At 40.2% G+C, this 20,466-nt stretch overlaps 1 protein-coding gene across 7 annotated transcripts in view; it reads left to right on the top strand.

Annotated features, from left to right (window-relative positions):
- Nucleotides 1-20,466, top strand: part of LOC101157752 (NLR family CARD domain-containing protein 3) — a 59,546-nt gene that overhangs the window by 6,203 nt on the left and 32,877 nt on the right. For 4 of the 7 annotated variants that reach the window (XM_023961780.2, XM_078929956.1, XM_078929959.1 and 1 more), the window contains exons 2-3: nt 632-761; nt 833-946. The exons of the other annotated variants lie outside the window; for them this stretch is intronic. In XM_023961780.2, coding sequence (XP_023817548.2) covers nt 683-761; nt 833-946 — 193 coding nt within the window. In that variant the 5' untranslated portion in view covers nt 632-682. The remainder of the gene's footprint in view (nt 1-631; nt 762-832; nt 947-20,466) is intronic. 7 annotated transcript variants of the gene reach the window in all.

Raw genomic sequence — 20,466 nt, 5'->3', positions numbered from 1 at the left:
CTTTGTTTGCATTGATGCTGTGGTCACATTCCTTTATGCACAAGGGGAACATTTTTAAGTCAGTTTGGTAGAACATTTCATTTACTGACATTTGCAACCAGACATTGATTTACGAACCAAACATCTTTTAATATAAATACATTTATACACGCATTCAGCACATATAGGCCTATATTAATTTAGCAGTAGGACAAGCATTTCACTGTACTATTCTTTTTATTAAATTTGGTATTTTAAAGATCTTATTTATTATTTATACTAATTTTGCAAACAAACAGCTTTTGCTTTACAATTTTTTATACATGAAATCTCTATGTGACGACTACATTCATTTCATTTATGAAAGAAACCGATTTTGGAAATCATAAAAGTTTTATTGCCGCACGACTTAACACACATAATGACGCTTATGACATGCTGGTCTCTTTTGTTCTGATGCTGATGTAATTTTATAGTCTGGTCAGCAGATGTTACCAGTTTCAGTGTGTCAAATGCTTCACAACTCTGAATCATGTTCTTATGACATCTGACCTACAGTTGCAGATGTGCTCTTTTAATTCTCATTTACCTATTGACATGTATGTAGGGGCTATGGCTCTTAGTTGAGTGGTGGTGTGCGTTTCTTCTGCAGATAAAAGTAGAACGTGTGTGAGCTGATGGGAATCCAACAGCATGGACTTGCATGGGGACAGAGAGGGGGGAGCCCCTCCCTCTACTACTGCTCTGCGACATAAGCATGAGAGCCAGAGCAAAGTTCAGAGGTGAACTGAACATCTTTTAATGACATCAGAGCTCAGCACTCGGGTTCAACACCATCCTTTGTTTTTCACAGGAACCAGCCAAGACTTGGATCCAGATCCAGCTGTGGTTCCTTCAAAAGTGACCTTTCAAAGGATTTTGATATTAACTTCAAGGAAAACACTTCACCCAAGAGGTGTACAGAAACGTATGGAATAAGTTTATTTTTCTTTAGGTTTTAAGTTTAGCAGCACCAGCTAATATTTCTGATTACTGGTACCTTAACTTATTGTATGTTTGACTTTATTGTGACATGAGTTGACAAAGTCCTTATTCTTCTGTTTGCTCCAGTAAAAACCTTTAAAAGAGCTGGTACAGATACTAAGCTTTACATTCACATGTTTGCTGATATTATTATGCATATCTAGAAACAAAACAAAAAGTAACTGGGCACATGGGTACAACTGTAGCAGAGTAAGATTACCAGTATTTACTAGGGATGTAACGATTTGTTTTGACCAGGGCTGGCCAACCCTGGTCCTCAAGAGCCACAGCCCTGCCTGTTTTCCAGCTCTCCCGGGACTGCTTGATGCTGAAAACCTAAAATTAGGCGTGTTCAGTCAATCAGGATTTGGATTTACGGTATTTGAGTGAGGTAATCAGCAGCAAGGTAAGAAGTGAAAAACAGTCAGGGTTGTGGCTCTAGAGGACCAGGGTTGTCCAGCCCTTCTTGTATTTTCTTCTCAAGATAATGAAGTGTGTCTGTGTACAAACAAATAAGTAAACAAGAATTAATATCAAATCCATTGACATTTTAGTTTCCTAAGGTTCAGTCCACTGTTGTTTTTCCACATTCAAATAATCCAAAGGGAACATTATTAGAACATTCTAGCACACTGGATGGTCACATCTTTGCTAAATCCAAAGTGTTTCCACACATTGGACTGAAATAATGGATCAGGTTTTGCTGACATCACATGTGTGTTGTCCGGTGTGATGTCACTTGATCCTTTTTTACCTTAATAATAAAATAAACCTACTGTACCTCAATCCATGAGGTGGTTTCCAAGATCGATGATGTCATAAGAACAGGCAGATGGCTGGATCCAAATCCAGCAGGTATTTATTAGCAGGCATTTGTTTGCTTCGCTAAGAGTCCACAAAGCTAAATCAGGATCAAGCAAGCTGGGGTCTAAAACAGGCATAAGGTCATCAGAGGAGATACAGGGTAGTCAGGATCCAGGCAAAGTCGAGGCAGGGGGGAGGCCACAGGCAAACAAGAGTCAGATACAGGGTCAAAAGACAGAAGATCAGGTCCAAATATAACTCTCGGTAATAACAGCAAACTGGCACAAACAATACTTTACACTGAGTGAAGCTCAGTGCGGTGCTTAAGTAGACTGTGACTGATTGAGAGAATTAGAGTCAGGTGTGTGGCATCCAGGAAGAGCACCCTGGGTTTGCTGGGAGATGAACTGCATTCTGTACTCTGGAGACCGCTCCCGCCAGTGACCATAGGGGGAGACAGAGTTCTTACTTCTGTATTCAAATGTTTCATTTTGAAACGATTTTATGATGGTATAGGTCAACTAAAAACTTATTTCAGACAGATTTATCTGGTTGGATTGTAGGAATATAAATCGATTCATCGATTAAGTCGATTAATTGTTACACCCCTACTATTTCCTCATTAATCTACTCAATTGAAAGTAAAGTTTGATGCAGTAAAGCTATTCTCACATCTGATGCAGGAATGAATGCAGCGAAAACTGGCGTCAGTCTTAGTTGTCATTTCAGCATCATGCAACTATTGTTGGTATTTTGTCTCAGCTTTATACACACTCCATGTCTTCCCTTCATCCTGACATTGCAGGTTGTGAACCTTGTGAATTCATTTTGATTGTTTTCTGACATGTTTCATTAAGAATTTAATACAAGTCATTATTATAGTTCCTTAAAAATGTAATTATGGCCCGCAGCAGTCATAGACTGCAAGGACCATATTGTAACTGGTACGAGGGTCGAACACTCAAAAAGGTCCAAAACGTCAAAAAAACGCGTCAAAACGCCAAAAAATGGGGTCAAAAGTCGCCCAAAGCACACAACGACACGACAATTGTGTAACGCAACAAAAATACACACACACACGCAGAACACCAACGCACAAACGTCAAAATTGTAGTCGCAAAAATGACGACAAAAACCCAAAAAAGCCCCAAAAAGCCCTCAAAAGACGGGTTTAAAGCCAAACAGAAATGCCCAGCCTATAGTAAAAGACAGGCCGCATTGAAATACATAGGCCACCTGACTGCAAAAACTTCTATATTGTTTCTGCTTTGTTTCATTATTATTATTATGGCCCGCAGCACTCACAGAGTGCAAGGACCATATTGTAACTGGTACGAGGGTCGAACACTCAAAAAGTCCAAAACGTCAAAAAAACGCGTCAAAACGCCAAAAAATGGGGTCAAAAGTCGCCCAAAGCACAAAACGACACGACAATTGTGTAACGCAACAAAAATACACACACACACGCACAACACCAACGCAAAAACGTCAAATTTGTAATCGCAAAAATGACGACAATAACACGAAAAAGCCCCAAAAAGCCCTCAAAAGAAGGGTTTAAAGCCAAAAAGACCTGCCCAGCCTATAGTAAAAGACAGGCCGCATTGAAATACATAGGAAATCCTAACCGCAAAAACTTCTATATTGTTTCTGCTTTGTTTCATTTTTATTATTATTATTATTACGTTTCTTCTTTCTTACTGCGTCTTTGAGCTCAAATTTGACCCCCGCCACATACTCGAAAACTCACCAAAATTGGCACACACCTAGGATAAATTCAAAATGAATTTTCGGCGAAGTGAACGCCCCCCCCCCCAAACCCGATGACCTCACAGTCGGCAAAACCGTAAAAAAAATGAATGGTGCCGAAATCTCAAATGGAGCCAATTTTTTTTTTTTCAAGATACAGTTACGAAACCAAAACACGGGTGTTGGAGATATCCTAAAGAAGTTTTGAAATCATTATGGGATGGCCACACGACCTACGGCTTGGCGGCCATTTTGTGGCAAACTCAGAGAAATGGCGATTTTCATGTTTTTTGACAATATAGGAAAACGAAACTATTGTTAAAGGGATTTTCACGAAATTGCATACACGTGCCACTAACACGATTCTACAACTGCCAAAGAAGTTTCGTTGACCTTTGACCTTGGGAACGGGCAGCCATCTTGAATTTTCAAAAAAAGCACCTTTAGTAACGGATACAAACGAAAACTCGTCCTAGGGATTTTTTTCGATCTTTTTGAAACTTCTTGGGCATCAATGGCAAGCTACTGTGGACAAAATGTTGGAATTAGAAGTTGTAGAATTTGAAACGCGTGCGCGTGGCAAATTCGCAACCGTCGCCATTTTAGCTAGCTCGCACATATTTTATCGGAATAGCCTGAAACTGAAATATGCGATACCCTGGCCCACACTGAACGAAACGATGTCACATACGACAAAATCCATAAAGGAATGTGGCCGTGGTAAACAAAAAACGATCGCAAAAAAAAGTGCTGACTCGGCAAAAAAAAAATTTTTCGGATTTTATTTTTAAGAATCGGCTAACGAAACCCAGATAACTTTGTCGGGTATATCCAAAGAAAGTTTTGAAATCATTACGTGATGGCGACACGACCTACGGTTTGGCGGCCATTTTGTGCCAAAATCTGCCATTTTGAGTTTTTCGCGATTTTACACAATATGGAAAAATGAACTTTTTTTCGAGCGATTTTCACGAAATTTGACACGCATGTCCCTAGCGTAAGTTTACATTCACCTCTGGAGTTTCGTCGACCTTTGACCTCGGGAAAAGGCGGCCATCTTGAATTTTCTATAAAAAACACCTTTACCACCGGATTCAAACGTAAACTTGTCGTTGGAATTTTCATCAATCGTCTCAAAATTTTTTGGGCATCAATGGCAAGCTACTGTGGAAAAAATGTTGGAATTAGAAGTTGTAGATTCTGAACGGCGTGCGCGTGGCAAGCTAGCAAAGTGGCGCAGTGTTATAACTCCCATGCATTTCAATACAATACAGTGAAAATTGAATGCATGCATTAATGCCTGAAACAGAATACATTGAAAAACACTGGATATGGACATATAAGGAATGTGGGCGTGGTTAGCATAAAACCCCTGTTGCTAAGGACAACAAAAAGTTTACTTTTACCGATTTGTCCGAAACTGACGTCAATCTGTTCGTCCTCCCGAGGGGACCAAAACATAAAATGGTTGCTATGGAGATAAAATCAACAGAAAAGCCGCCATTTTGGAAAAAGTGGGTTTTTTATCAACTTATGACATATAGCTCTCACCCATGGAGGAATGTGTTTTTCTGAGTCAGTTGATGATGCAGATCGCTATGCTAGCAATTTTAGCTATGTTAGCATTTCCAGGATAGTTAGCATAATTAGCATTTTAGGTAATGTGTTTTTCTGAGTCAGTTGATGATGCAGATCGCTATGCTAGCAATTTTAGCTATGTTAGCATTTCCAGGATAGTTAGCATAATTAGCATTTTAGGTAATGTGTTTTTCTGAGTCAGTTGATGATGCTGATCTCTATGCTAGCACTTTTAGCTATGTAAGCATAACTAGCATAGTTAGCATAATTAGCATTTTTTGTAATCTGTTTTTCTGAGTCAGTTGATGATGCTGATCGCAATGCCAGCACTTTTAGCTATGTTAGCATAACTAGCATAGTTAGCATAATTAGCATTTTAGGTAATGTGTTTTTCTGAGTCAGTTGATGATGCTGATCGCTATGCTAGCACTTTTAGCCACATTAGCATAGCTAGCATAGTTAGCATAATTAGCATTTTTGGAAATGTGTTTTTCTGAGTCAGTTAATGATGCTGATCGCTATGCTAGCACTTTTACCTATGTTAGCATAACTAGCATAGTTAGCATAATTAGCATTTTAGGTAATGTGTTTTTCTGAGTCAGTTGATGATGCTGAACGCTATGCTAGCACTTTTACCTATGTTAGCATAACTAGCATAGTTAGCATAATTAGCATTTTAGGTAATGTGTTTTTCTTAGTCAGTTGATGATGCTGATCGCAATGCTAGCACTTTTAGCCACATTAGCATAGCTAGCATAGTTAGCATAATTAGCATTTTAGGAAATGTGTTTTTCTGAGTCAGTTAATGATGCTGATCCCTATGCTAGCACTTTTAGCCACATTAGCATAGCTAGCATAGTTAGCATAATTAGCAAATGCCGTTTTGACTAGCCTTTATCAAAACTGGGCAGTGAGGGCGGTGAGGGAGGCGGTGGTGCTTAGAGTTGGGCGTGGAAGGCGGGTTGCGTCTGCGGGCCATACAACGCCGCTTGCGGCTTTAATTATTATTCCGCTTTCTTATCGCGCCTTTGAGCTCAAATTTGACCCCCGCCACATACCCGAAAACTCACCAAAATTGGAACACACCTGGGATAAATTGAAAATGAATTTTCGGCAAAGAGAACGTCACCCCCCCCACGACAATGACATCACGGCGAGCGTTCCCGTAAAAAAAATGAATGGGCCGAAAATCGCTTATGGGGCCAAAAAAAAATATTTTGAAATACAGTTACAAAACCAAAACACGCGTGTTGGAGATATCCCAAAGAAGTTATAAAATCATAATGGGATGGCCACACGACCTACGGCTTGGCGGCCATTTTGTGGCGAACTCAGAGAAATGGCGATTTTCGTGTTTTTTCACAACATGGGAAAACAACACTTTTGTTCAAGCGATTTTCACGAAATCGGACACACATGCCACGACCTTGATTCTACAATAACCAAAGAAGTTTCGTTGACCTTTGACCTTGGGAAGGGGCAGCCATCTTGAATTTTCATAAAAAAGCACTTTTAGTAACGGATACAAACGAAAACTCGTCCTAGGGATTTTTATCGATCTTTTTGAAACTTCTCGGGCATCAATGGCAAGCTACTGTGGACAAAATGTTGGAATTAGAAGTTGTAGAATTTGAAACGCGTGCGCGTGGCTAATTCGCAACCGTCGCCATTTTAGCTAGCTCGCACATATTTTATCGGAATAGCCTGAAACTGAAATATGCGATACCCTGGCCCACACTAAACAAAACGATGTCACATACGACAAAATCGATAAAGGAATGTGGCCGTGGTAAACAAAAAACGATCGCAAAAAAAAGTGCTGACTCGGCTAAAAAAAAAAAATTTGGATTTTATTTTTAAGAATCGGCTAACGAAACCCAGATAACTTTGTCGGGTATATCCAAAGAAAGTTTTGAAATAATTACGTGATGGCGACACGATCTACGGTTTGGCGGCCATTTTGTGCCAAAATCTGCCATTTTGCGTTTTTCGCGATTTTACACAATATGGAAAAATGAACTTTTTTTCGAGCGATTTTCACGAAATTTGACGCGCATGTCCGTAGCGTAAGTCTACAATCACCTTTGGAGTTTCGTTGACCTTTGACCTCGGAAAAAGGCGGCCATCTTGAATTTTCTATAAAAAACACCTTTACCACCAGATTCAAACGTAAACTTGTCGTTGGAATTTTCATCGATTGTCTCGAAACTTTTTGGGCATCAATGGCAAGCTACTGTGGAAAAAATGTTGGAATTAGAAGTTGTAGATTTTAAACGGCGTGCGCGTGGCAAGCTAGCAAAGTGGCGCACTGTTATAACTCCCATGCATTTCAATACAATACAACGAAAATTGAATGCATGCATTAATGCCTGACACAGAATACATTGAAAAACACTGGATATGGACATATAAGGGATGTGGGCGTGGTTAGCATAAAACCACTGTTGCTTAGGACAACAAAAAGTTTACTTTTACTGATTTGTCTGAAACTGACGTCAATCTGTTCGTCCTCCCGAGGGGACCAAAACATAAAATGGTTGCTATGGAGATAAAATCAACAGAAAAGCCGCCATTTTGGAAAAAAAGTGGGTTTTTTATCAACTTATGACATATAGCTCTCACCAATGGAGGAATGTGTTTTTCTGAGTCAGTTGATGATGCTGATCGCTATGCTAGCTCTTTTAGCCACATTAGCATAGCTAGCATAGTTAGCATAATTAGCATTTTAGGTAATGTGTTTTTCTGAGTCAGTCGATGATGCTGATCGCTATGCTAGCACTTTTAGCCACATTAGCGAAGCTAGCATAGTTAGCATAATTAGCATTTTAGGTAATGTGTTTTTCTGAGTCAGTTGATGATGCTGATTACAATGCTAGCACTTTTAGCCACATTAGCATAGTTAGCATTGTTAGCCTAATTAGCAAATCCAGCCTTGACTAGCTTTTAATTTGCGGGCTGTGAGGGCGGTGAGGTCAGCGGTGGTACGTAGAGTTGGGCGTGGAAGGCGGGTTGCGTCTGCGGGCCATACAACGCCGCTTGCGGCTTTAATTATGGCCCGCAGCAGTCATAGACTGCAAGGACCATATTGTAACTGCTACGAGGGTCGAACACTCAAAAAGGTCCAAAACGTCAAAAAAACGCGTCAAAACGCCAAAAAATGGGGTCAAAAGTCGCCCAAAGCACAAAACGACACGACAATTGTGTAACGCAACAAAAATACACACACACACGCACAACACCATCGCACAAACCTTAAAATTGTAGTCGCAAAAATGACGACAAAAACACAAAAAAGCCCAAAAAAGCCCTCAAAGAACGGGTTTAAAGCCAAAAAGACATGCCCAGCCTATAGTAAAAGACAGGCCGCATTGAAATACATAGGCCACCTGACTGCAAAAACTTCTATATTGTTTCTGCTTTGTTTCATTATTATTATGGCCCGCAGCAGTCATAGACTGCAAGGACCATATTGTAACTGGTACGAGGGTCGAACACTCAAAAAGTCCAAAACGTCAAAAAAACGCGTCAAAACGCCAAAAAATGGAGTCAAAAGTCGCCCAAAGCACACAACGACACGACAATTGTGTAACGGAACAAAAATAAACACACACACGCACAACACCAACGCACAAACGACAAAATTGTAGTCGCAAAAATGACGACAAAAACACAAAAAAGCCCCAAAAAGCCCTCAAAAGACGGGTTTAAAGCCAAAAAGACATGCCCAGCCTATAGTAAAAGACAGGCCGCATTGAAATACATAGGCCACCTGACTGCAAAAACTTCTATATTGTTTCTGCTTCGTTTCATTATTATTCTTCTTCTTTCTTTCTTCCACTTTGAGCCAAAATTTGACCCCCACCACATACCCGAAAACTCACCAAAATTGGCACACACCTAGGATAAATTGAAAATGAATTTTCGGCAAAGAAAACGTCACCCCCCCCACGATGATGACATCACGGCGAGCAATCCCGTCAAAAAAATGAATGGGCCGAAAATCGCTTATGGGGCTAAAAAAAAATATTTCAAAATACAGTTACGAAACCAAAACAGGCGTGTTGGAGATATCCCAAAGAAGTTATGAAATTATTATGGGATGGCCACACGACCTGCGGCTTGGCGGCCATTTTGTGGCGAACTCAGAGAAATGGCGATTTTCGTGTTTTTTGACAATATGGGAAAATGACACTTTTGTTTAAGCGATTGTCACGAAATTGCATACACATGCCAAGACCCTGATTCTACAATAACCAAAGAAGTTTCGTTGACCTTTGACCTTGGGAAGGGGCGGCCATGTTGAATTTTCTTAAAAAAGCACCTTTAGTAACGTATACAAACGAAAACTCGTCCTAGGGATTTTTATCGATCTTTTTGAAACTTCTCGGGCATCAATGGCAAGCTACTGTGGACAAAATGTTGGAATTAGAAGTTGTAGAATTTGAAACGCGTGCGCGTGGCGAATTCGCAACCGTCGCCATTTTAGCTAGCTCGCACATATTTTATCGGAATAGCCTGAAACTGAAATATGCGATACCCTGGCCCACACTGAACAAAACGATGTCACATACGACAAAATCGATAAAGGAATGTGGCCGTGGTAAACAAAAAACCGTCGCAAAAAAAAGTGCTGACTCGGCAAAAAAAAATTTTTTCGGATTTTATTTTTAAGAATCGGCTAACGAAACCCAGATAACTTTGTCGGGTATATCCAAAGAAAGTTTTGGAATCATTACGTGATGGCGACACGACCTACGGTTTGGCGGCCATTTTGTGCCAAAATCTGCCATTTTGCGTTTTTCGCGTTTTTACACGATATGGAAAAATGAACTTTTTTTCGAGCGATTTTCACGAAATTTGACGCACATGTCCCTAGCGTAAGTCTACAATCACCTCTGGAGTTTCGTCGACCTTTGACCTCGGGAAAAGGCGGCCATCTTGAATTTTCTATAAAAAACACCTTAACCACCAGATTCAAACGTAAACTTGTCGTTGGAATTTTCTTCGATCGTCTCAAAACTTTTTGGGCATCAATGGCAAGCTACTGTGTAAAAAATGTTGGAATTAGAAGTTGTAGATTTTGAACGGCGTGCGCGTGGCAAGCTAGCAAAGTGGCGCACTGTTATAACTCCCATGCATTTCAATACAATACAGTGAAAATTGAATGCATGCATTAATGCCTGAAACTGAATACATTGAAAAACACTGGATATGGACATATAAGGAATGTGGGCGTGGTTAGCATAAAACCACTGTTGCTAAGGACAACAAAAAGTTTACTTTTACCGATTTGTCCGAAACTGACGTCAATCTGTTCATCATCCCGAGGGGACCAAAACATAAAATGGTTGCTATGGAGATAAAATCAACAGAAAAGCCGCCATTTTGGAAAAAGTGGGTTTTTTATCAACTTATGACACATAGCTCTCACCAATGGAGGAATGTGTTTTTCTGAGTCAGTTGATGATGCAGATCGCTATGCTAGCACTTTTAGCTATGTTAGCATAACTAACATAGTTAGCATAATTAGCATTTTAGCTAATGTGTTTTTCTGAGTCAATTGATGATAATGATTGCTATGCTAGCACTTTTAGCCACATTAGCATAGCTAGCATAGTTAGCATAATTAGCATTTTAGGTAATGTATTTTCTGAGTCAATTGATGATGCTGATCACAATGTTAGCACTTTCAGCCACATTAGCATAGCTAGCATAGTTAGCATAATTAGCATTTTAGATAATGTGTTTTTCTGAGTCAGTTAATGATGCTGATCGCTATGCTAGCACTTTTAGCCACATTAGCATAGCTAGCATAGATAGCATAATTAGCATTTTAGGTGATGTGTTTTTTTGAGTCAGTTAATGTTGCTGATCGCTATGCTAGCACTTTTAGCCACATTAGCATAGCTAGCATAGTTAGCATAATTAGCATTTTAGGTAATGTGTTTTTCTGAGTCAGTTGATGATGCTGATCGCTATGCTAGCACTTTTAGCCACATTAGCATAGCTAGCATAGTTAGCATTATTAGCATTTAATATAATGTTTTTTTCTGAGTCAGTTAAAGATGCTGATCGCTATGCTAGCACTTTTAGCCACATTAGCATGGCTAGCATAGTTAGCATAATTAGCATTTTAGGTAATGTGTTTTTCTGAGTCAGTTGATGATGCTGATCGCTATGCTAGCACTTTTAGCCACATTAGCATAGCTAGCATAGTTAGCATTATTAGCATTTTATATAATGTTTTTTTCTGAGTCAGTTAAAGATGCTGATCGCAATGCTAGCACTTTTAGCCACATTAGCATAGCTAGCATAGTTAGCATAATTAGCATTTTAGGTAATGTGTTTTTCTGAGTCAGTTGATGATGCTGATCGCTATGCTAGCACTTTTAGCCACATTAGCATAGCTAGCATAGCTAGCATAGTTAGCATAATTAGCATATGCAGTTTTGACTAGCCTTCATCAAAAGTGTGCGGTGAGGGCGGTGAGGGCGGTGGTGCGTAGAGTTGGGCGTGGAAGGCGGGTTGCGTCTGCGGGCCATACAACGCCGCTTGCGGCTTTAATTATGGCCCGCAGCAGTCATAGACTGCAAGGACCATATTGTAACTGGTACGAGGGTCGAACACTCAAAAAGTCCAAAACGTCAAAAAAACGCGTCAAAACGCCAAAAAATGGGGTCAAAAGTCGCCCAAAGCACACAACGAGACGACAATTGTGTAACGCAACAAAAATACACACACACACGCACAACTCCAACGCAAAAACGTAAAAATTGTAGTCGCAAAAATGACGACAAAAACCCCAAAAAGCCCCCAAAAGCCCTCAAAAGACGGGTTTAAAGCCAAAAAGACATGCCCAGCCTATAGTAAAAGACAGGCCGCATTGAAATACATAGGCCACCTGACTGCAAAAACTTCTATATTGTTTTTCGAATGTTTTTTTATTATTATTATTATTATTATTGTTTCTAACGGCGTCTTTGAGCTCAAATTTGACCCCCGCCACATACCCGAAAACTCACCAAAATTGGCACACATCTGGGATAAATTGAAAATGAATTTTCGGCAAAGAAAACGTCAACCCCCCCACGACGATGACATCACGGCGAGCGTTCTCGTAAAAAAAATGAATGGGCCGAAAATCGCTTATGGGGCCAAAAAAAAATATTTTGGAATACAGTTACGAACCCAAAACACGCGTGTTGGAGATATCCCAAAGAAGTTATGAAATCATTATGGGATGGCCACACGACCTACGGCTTGGCGGCCATTTTGTGGCGAACTCAGAGAAATGGCGATTTTCGTGTTTTTTGACAATATGGGAAAACTACCCTTTTGTTCAAGCGATTTTCACGAAATTTCATACACATGCCACAAACACGATTCTACAACTACCAAAGAAGTTTTGTTGACCTTTGACCTTGGGAAGGGGCGGCCATCTTGAATTTTCATAAAAAAGCACCTTTAGTAACGTATACAAACGAAAACTCGTCCTAGGGATTTTTATCGATCTTTTTGAAACTTCTCAGGCATCAATGGCAAGCTACTGTGGACAAAATGTTGGAATTAGAAGTTGTAGAATTTGAAACGCGTGCGCGTGGCGAATTCGCAACCGTCGCCATTTTAGCTAGCTCGCACATATTTTATCGGAATAGCCTGAAACTGAAATATGCGATACCCTGGCCCACACTGAACAAAACGATGTCACATACGACAAAATCGATAAAGGAATGTGGCCGTGGTAAACAAAAAACCGTCGCAAAAAAAAGTGCTGACTCGGCAAAAAAAAAAAATTTCGGATTTTATTTTTAAGAATCGGCTAACGAAACCCAGATAACTTTGTCGGGTATATCCAAAGAAAGTTTTGAAATCATTACGTGATGGCCACACGACCTACGGTTTGGCGGCCATTTTGTGCCAAAATCTGCCATTTTGAGTTTTTCGCGTTTTTACACGATATGGAAAAATGAACTTTTTTTCGAGCGATTTTCACGAAATTTGACTCGCATGTCCCTAGCGTAAGTCTACAATCATCTTTGGAGTTTCGTCGACCTTTGACCTCGGGAAAAGGCGGCCATCTTGAATTTTCTATAAAAAACACCTTAACCACCAGATTCAAACGTAAACTTGTCGTTGGAATTTTCTTCGATCGTCTCAAAACTTTTTGGGCATCAATGGCAAGCTACTGTGTAAAAAATGTTGGAATTAGAAGTTGTAGATTTTGAACGGCGTGCGCGTGGCAAGCTAGCAAAGTGGCGCACTGTTATAACTCCCATGCATTTCAATACAATACAGTGAAAATTGAATGCATGCATTAATGCCTGAAACTGAATACATTGAAAAACACTGGATATGGACATATAAGGAATGTGGGCGTGGTTAGCATAAAACCACTGTTGCTAAGGACGACAAAAAGTTTACTTCTACCGATTTGTCCGAAACTGACGTCAATCTGTTCGTCCTCCCGAGGGGACCAAAACATAAAATGGTTGCTATGGAGATAAAATCAACAGAAAAGCCGCCATTTTGGAAAAAGTGGGCTTTTTAGCAACTTATGACATATAACTCTCACCAATGGAGGAATGTGTTTTTCTGAGTCAGTTGATGATGCTGATCGCTATGCTAGCACTTTTAGCCACATTAGCATAGCTAGCATAGTTAGCATTTTAGGTAATGTGTTTTTCTGAGTCAGTTGATGATGCTGATCGCTATGCTAGCAATTTTAGCTATGTTAGCATAGCTAGCATAGTTAGCATAATTAGCATTTTAAGTAATGTGTTTTTCTGAGTCAGTTGATGATGCTGATCGCTATGCTAGCACTTTTAGCTATATTAGCATAACTAGCATAGCATAATTAGCATTTTAGGTAATGTTTTTTTCTGAGTAAGTTGAAGATGCTGATCGCAATGGTAGCACTTTTAGCCACATTAGCATAGCTAGCATAGTTAGCATAGTTAGCATTGTAGGTAATGTGTTTTTCTGAGAGAGTTGATTATGCTAATCGCTATGCTAGGACTTTTAGTCACATTAGCATAGTTAGCATAGTTAGCATTATTAGCAAATCCAGCCTTGACTAGCTTTTAATTTGTGGGCGGTGAGGGCGGTGAGGGCGGAGAGGGCCGCGGTGTTGCGTAGAATTGGGCGTGGAAGGCGGGTTGCGTCTGCGGGCCATACAACGCCGCTTGCGGCTTTAATTTTTTTTATTACGTTTCTTCTTTCTTACGGATCCGTTCAGCTCAAATTTGACCCCCGCCACATACCCGAAAACTCACCAAAATTGGCACACATCTGGGATAAATTGAAAATGAATTTTCGGCAAAGAGAACGTCACCCCCCCCACGACGATGACATCACGGCGAGCGTTCCCGTAAAAAAAATGAATGGGCCGAAAATCGCTTATGGGGCCAAAAAAAAATATTTAAAAATACAGTTACGAAACCAAAACACGGGTGTTGGAGATATCCCAAAGAAGTTATGAAATCATTATGGGATGGCCACACGACCTACGGCTTGGCGGCCATTTTGTGGCGAACTCAGAGAAATGGCGATTTTCGTGTTTTTTGACAATATTGGAAAACAACACTTTTGTTCAAGCGATTTTCACGAAATTGCATACACATGCCACAAACACGATTCTACAACTACCAAAGAAGTTTCGTTGACCTTTGACCTTGGCAATGGGCGGCCATCTTGAATTTTCATAAAAAAGCACCTTTAGTAACGGATACAAACGAAAACTCGTCCTAGGGATTTTTATCGATCTTTTTGAAACTTCTCAGGCATCAATGGCAAGCTACTGTGGACAAAATGTTGGAATTAGAAGTTGTAGAATTTGAAACGCGTGCGCGTGGCGAATTCGCAACCGTCGCCATTTTAGCTAGCTCGAACATATTTTATCGGAATAGCCTGTAACTGAAATATGCAATACCCTGGCCCACACTGAATAAAATGATGTCACATACGACAAAATCCATAAAGGAATGTGGCCGTGGTAAACAAAAAACGATCGCAAAAAAAAGTGCTGACTCGGCAAAAAAATTTTTTTTCGGATTTTATTTTTAAGAATCGGCTAACGAAACCCAGATAACTTTGTCGGGTATATCCAAAGAAAGTTTTGAAATCATTACGTGATGGTGACACGACCTACGGTTTGGCAGCCATTTTGTGCCAAAATATGCCATTTTGAGTTTTTCGCGATTTTACACAATATGAAAAAATGAACTTTTTTTCGAGCGATTTTCACGAAATTTGACGTGCATGTCCCTAGCGTAAGTCTACAATCACCTCTGGAGTTTCGTTGACCTTTGACCTCGGGAAAAGGCGGCCATCTTGAATTTTTTATAAAAAACACCTTTACCACCAGATTCAAACGTAAACTTGTCGTTGGAATTTTCATCGATTGGGTCGAAACTTTTTGGGCATCAATGGCAAGCTACTGTGGAAAAAATGTTGGAATTAGAAGTTGTAGATTTTGAACGGCGTGCGCGTGGCGAGCTAGCAAAGTGGCGCACTGTTATAACTCCCATGCATTTCAATACAATACAGTGAAAATTGAATGCATGCATTAATGCCTGAAACAGAATACATTGAAAAACACTGGATATGGACATATAAGGAATGTGGGCGTGGTTAGCATAAAACCACTGTTGCTAAGGACAACAAAAAGTTTACTTTTACCCATTTGTCCGAAACTGACGTCAATCTGTTCGTCCTCCAGAGGGGACCAAAACATAAAATGGTTGCTATGGAGATAAAATCAACAGAAAAGCCGCCATTTTGGAAAAAGTGGGTTTTTTATCAACTTATGACATGTAGCTCTCGCCAATGGAGGAATGTGTTTTTCTGAGTCAGTTGATGACGCTAATCGCTATGCTAGCACTTTTAGCTATGTTAGCATAACTAGCATAGTTAGCATAATTAGCATTTCAGGAAATGTGTTTTTCTGAGTCAGTTGATGATGCTGATCGCTATGCTAGCAATTTTAGCGACATTAGCATAGCTAGCATAGTTAGCATAATTAGCATTTTAGGTAATGGGTTTTTCTGAGTCAGTTCATGATGCTGATCGCTATGCTAGCACTTTTAGCCACATTAGCATAGCTAGCATAGTTAGCATAATTAGCATTTTAGGTAATGTGTTTTTCTGAGTCAGTTGATGATGCTGATCGCTATGCTAGCACTTTTAGTCACATTAGCATAGCTAGCATTGTTAGCATAATTAGCATTTTGAGTAATGTATTTTTCTGAGTCAATTGATGATGCTGATCGCTACGCTAGCACTTTTAGCCAAATTAGCATAGTTAGCATAATTAGCATAGTTAGCAGAATTAGGAAATGCAGCCTCGACTAGCTTTTAATTTGTGGGCTATGAGGGTGGTGAGGTCGGCGTTTGTGAGTAGAGTATGGCGTGGAAGGCGGGTTTCGTCTGCGGGCCATACAACGCCGCTTGCGGCTTTAATTATGGCCCGCAGCACTCACAGAGTGCAAGGACCATATTGTAACTGGTACGAGGGTCGAACACTCAAAAAGTCCAAAACGTCAAAAAAACGCGTCAAAACGCCAAAAAATGGGGTCAAAAGTCGCCCAAAGCACAAAACGACACGACAATTGTGTAACACAACAAAAATACACACACACACGCACAACACCAACGCACAAACGTCAAAATTGTAGTCGCAAAAATGACGACAAAAAACCAAAAAAGCCCCAAAAAGCCCTCAAAGAACGGGTTTAAAGCCAAAAAGACATGCCCAGCCTATAGTAAAAGACAGGCCGCATTGAAATACATAGGCCACCTGACTGCAAAAACTTCTATATTGTTTCTGCTTCGTTTCATTATTATTATTATTATGGCCCGCAGCAGTCATAGACTGCAAGGACCATATTGTAACTGGTACGAGGGTCGAACACTCAAAAAGTCCAAAACGTCGAAAAAACGCGTCAAAACGCCAAAAAATGGAGTCAAAAGTCGCCCAAAGCACACAACGACACGACAATTGTGTAACGGAACAAAAATAAACACACACACGCACAACACCCCCGCACAAACGACAAAATTGTAGTCGCAAAAATGACGACAAAAACACAAAAAAGCCCCAAAAAGCCCTCAAAAGACGGGTTTAAAGCCAAAAAGACATGCCCAGCCTATAGTAAAAGACAGGCCGCATTGAAATACATAGGCCACCTGACTGCAAAAACTTCTATATTGTTTCTGCTTCGTTTCATTATTATTCTTCTTCTTTCTTTCTTCCACTTTGAGCCAAAATTTGACCCCCACCACATACCCGAAAACTCACCAAAATTGGCACACACCTAGGATAAATTGAAAATGAATTTTCGGCAAAGAAAACGTCACCCCCCCCACGATGATGACATCACGGCGAGCAATCCCGTCAAAAAAATGAATGGGCCGAAAATCGCTTATGGGGCCAAAAAAAAATATTTTGAAATACAGTTACGAAACCAAAACAGGCGTGTTGGAGATATCCCAAAGAAATTATGAAATTATTATGGGATGGCCACACGACCTGCGGCTTGGCGGCCATTTTGTGGCGAACTCAGAGAAATGGCGATTTTCGTGTTTTTTGACAATATGGGAAAATGACACTTTTGTTTAAGCGATTGTCACGAAATTGCACACACATGCCAAGACCCTGATTCTACAATAACCAAAGAAGTTTCGTTGACCTTTGACCTTGGGAAGGGGCGGCCATGTTGAATTTTCTTAAAAAAGCACCTTTAGTAACGTATACAAACGAAAACTCGTCCTAGGGATTTTTATCGATCTTTTTGAAACTTCTCGGGCATCAATGGCAAGCTACTGTGGACAAAATGTTGGAATTAGAAGTTGTAGAATTTGAAACGCGTGCGCGTGGCGAATTCGCAACCGTCGCCATTTTAGCTAGCTCGCACATATTTTATCGGAATAGCCTGAAACTGAAATATGCGATACCCTGGCCCACACTGAACAAAACGATGTCACATACGACAAAATCGATAAAGGAATGTGGCCGTGGTAAACAAAAAACCGTCGCAAAAAAAAGTGCTGACTCGGCAAAAAAAAAATTTTTCGGATTTTATTTTTAAGAATCGGCTAACGAAACCCAGATAACTTTGTCGGGTATATCCAAAGAAAGTTTTGGAATCATTACGTGATGGCGACACGACCTACGGTTTGGCGGCCATTTTGTGCCAAAATATGCCATTTTGCGTTTTTCGCGTTTTTACACGATATGGAAAAATGAACTTTTTTTCGAGCGATTTTCACGAAATTTGACGCACATGTCCTTAGCGTAAGTCTACAATCACCTCTGGAGTTTCGTCGACCTTTGACCTCGGGAAAAGGCGGCCATCTTGAATTTTCTATAAAAAACACCTTAACCACCAGATTCAAACGTAAACTTGTCGTTGGAATTTTCTTCGATCGTCTCAAAACGTTTTGGGCATCAATGGCAAGCTACTGTGTAAAAAATGTTGGAATTAGAAGTTGTAGATTTTGAACGGCGTGCGCGTGGCAAGCTAGCAAAGTGGCGCACTGTTATAACTCCCATGCATTTCAATACAATACAGTGAAAATTGAATGCATGCATTAATGCCTGAAACTGAATACATTGAAAAACACTGGATATGGACATATAAGGAATGTGGGCGTGGTTAGCATAAAACCACTGTTGCTAAGGACAGCAAAAAGTTTACTTTTACCGATTTGTCCGAAACTGACGTCAATCTGTTCATCATCCCGAGGGGACCAAAACATAAAATGGTTGCTATGGAGATAAAATCAACAGAAAAGCCGCCATTTTGGAAAAAGTGGGTTTTTTATCAACTTATGACATATAGCTCTCACCAATGGAGGAATGTGTTTTTCTGAGTCAGTTGATGATGCAGATCGCTATGCTAGCACTTTTAGCTATGTTAGCATAACTAGCATAGTTAGCATAATTAGCATTTTAGCTAATGTGTTTTTCTGAGTCAATTGATGATAATGATTGCTATACTAGCACTTTTAGCCACATTAGCATAGCTAGCATAGTTAGCATAATTAGCATTTTAGGTAATGTATTTTCTGAGTCAATTGATGATGCTGATCACAATGCTAGCACTTTCAGCCACATTAGCATAGCTAGCATAGTTAGCATAATTAGCATTTTAGATAATGTGTTTTTCTGAGTCAGTTAATGATGCTGATCGCTATGCTAGCACTTTTAGCCACATTAGCATAGCTAGCATAGATAGCATAATTAGCATTTTAGGTGATGTGTTTTTTTGAGTCAGTTAATGATGCTGATCGCTATGCTAGCACTTTTAGCCACATTAGCATAGCTAGCATAGTTAGCATAATTAGCATTTTAGGTAATGTGTTTTTCTGAGTCAGTTGATGATGCTGATCGCTATGCTAGCACTTTTAGCCACATTAGCATAGCTAGCATAGCTAGCATAGTTAGCATAATTAGCATATGCAGTTTTGACTAGCCTTCATCAAAAGTGTGCGGTGAGGGCGGTGAGGGCGGTGGTGCGTAGAGTTGGGCGTGGAAGGCGGGTTGCGTCTGCGGGCCATACAACGCCGCTTGCGGCTTTAATTATTATTATTATTCTTCTTGCACACTAACGGCGTCTTTGAGCTTAATTTTGACCCCCGCCACATACCCGAAAACTCACCAAAATTGGCACACATCTGGGATAAATTGAAAATGAATTTTCGGCAAAGAGAACGTCACCCCCCCGAAGTCGATGACATCACAGCGAGCGTTCCCGTAAAAAAAATGAATGGGCCGAAAATCGCTTATGGGGCCAAAAAAAAATATTTCAAATTAGAGCAACGAAACCAAAACACGCGTGTTGGAGATATCCCAAAGAAGTTCTGAAATCATTATGGGATGGCCACACGACCTACGGCTTGGCGGCCATTTTGTGGCGAACTCAGAGAAATGGCGATTTTCGTGTTTTTTGACAATATGGGAAAACGACACTTTTGTTCAAGCGATTTTCACGAAATTGCACACACATGCCACAAACACGATTCTACAACTACCAAAGAAGTTTTGTTGACCTTTGACCTTGGCAAGGGGCGGCCATCTTGAATTTTCATAAAAAAGCACCTTTAGTAACGGATACAAACGAAAACTCGTCCTAGGGATTTTTATCAATCTTTTTGAAACTTCTCGGGCATCAATGGCAAGCTACTGTGGACAAAATGTTGGAATAAGAAGTTGTAGAATTTGAAACACGTGCGGGTGGCGAATTCGCAACCGTCGCCATTTTAGCTAGCTCGCACATATTTAATCGGAATAGCCTGAAACTGAAATATGCGATACCCTGGCCCACACTGAACAAA

This window comes from Oryzias latipes, chromosome 13 (genome assembly GCF_053564925.1).
Source record: "Oryzias latipes strain Hd-rR chromosome 13, Olatipes_Hd-rR_3.1".
Lineage (NCBI taxonomy): Eukaryota > Metazoa > Chordata > Actinopteri > Beloniformes > Adrianichthyidae > Oryzias > Oryzias latipes.
Note: the sequence above shows the minus strand (reverse complement) of the source record. Positions and strands in the feature narration are given on the sequence as shown.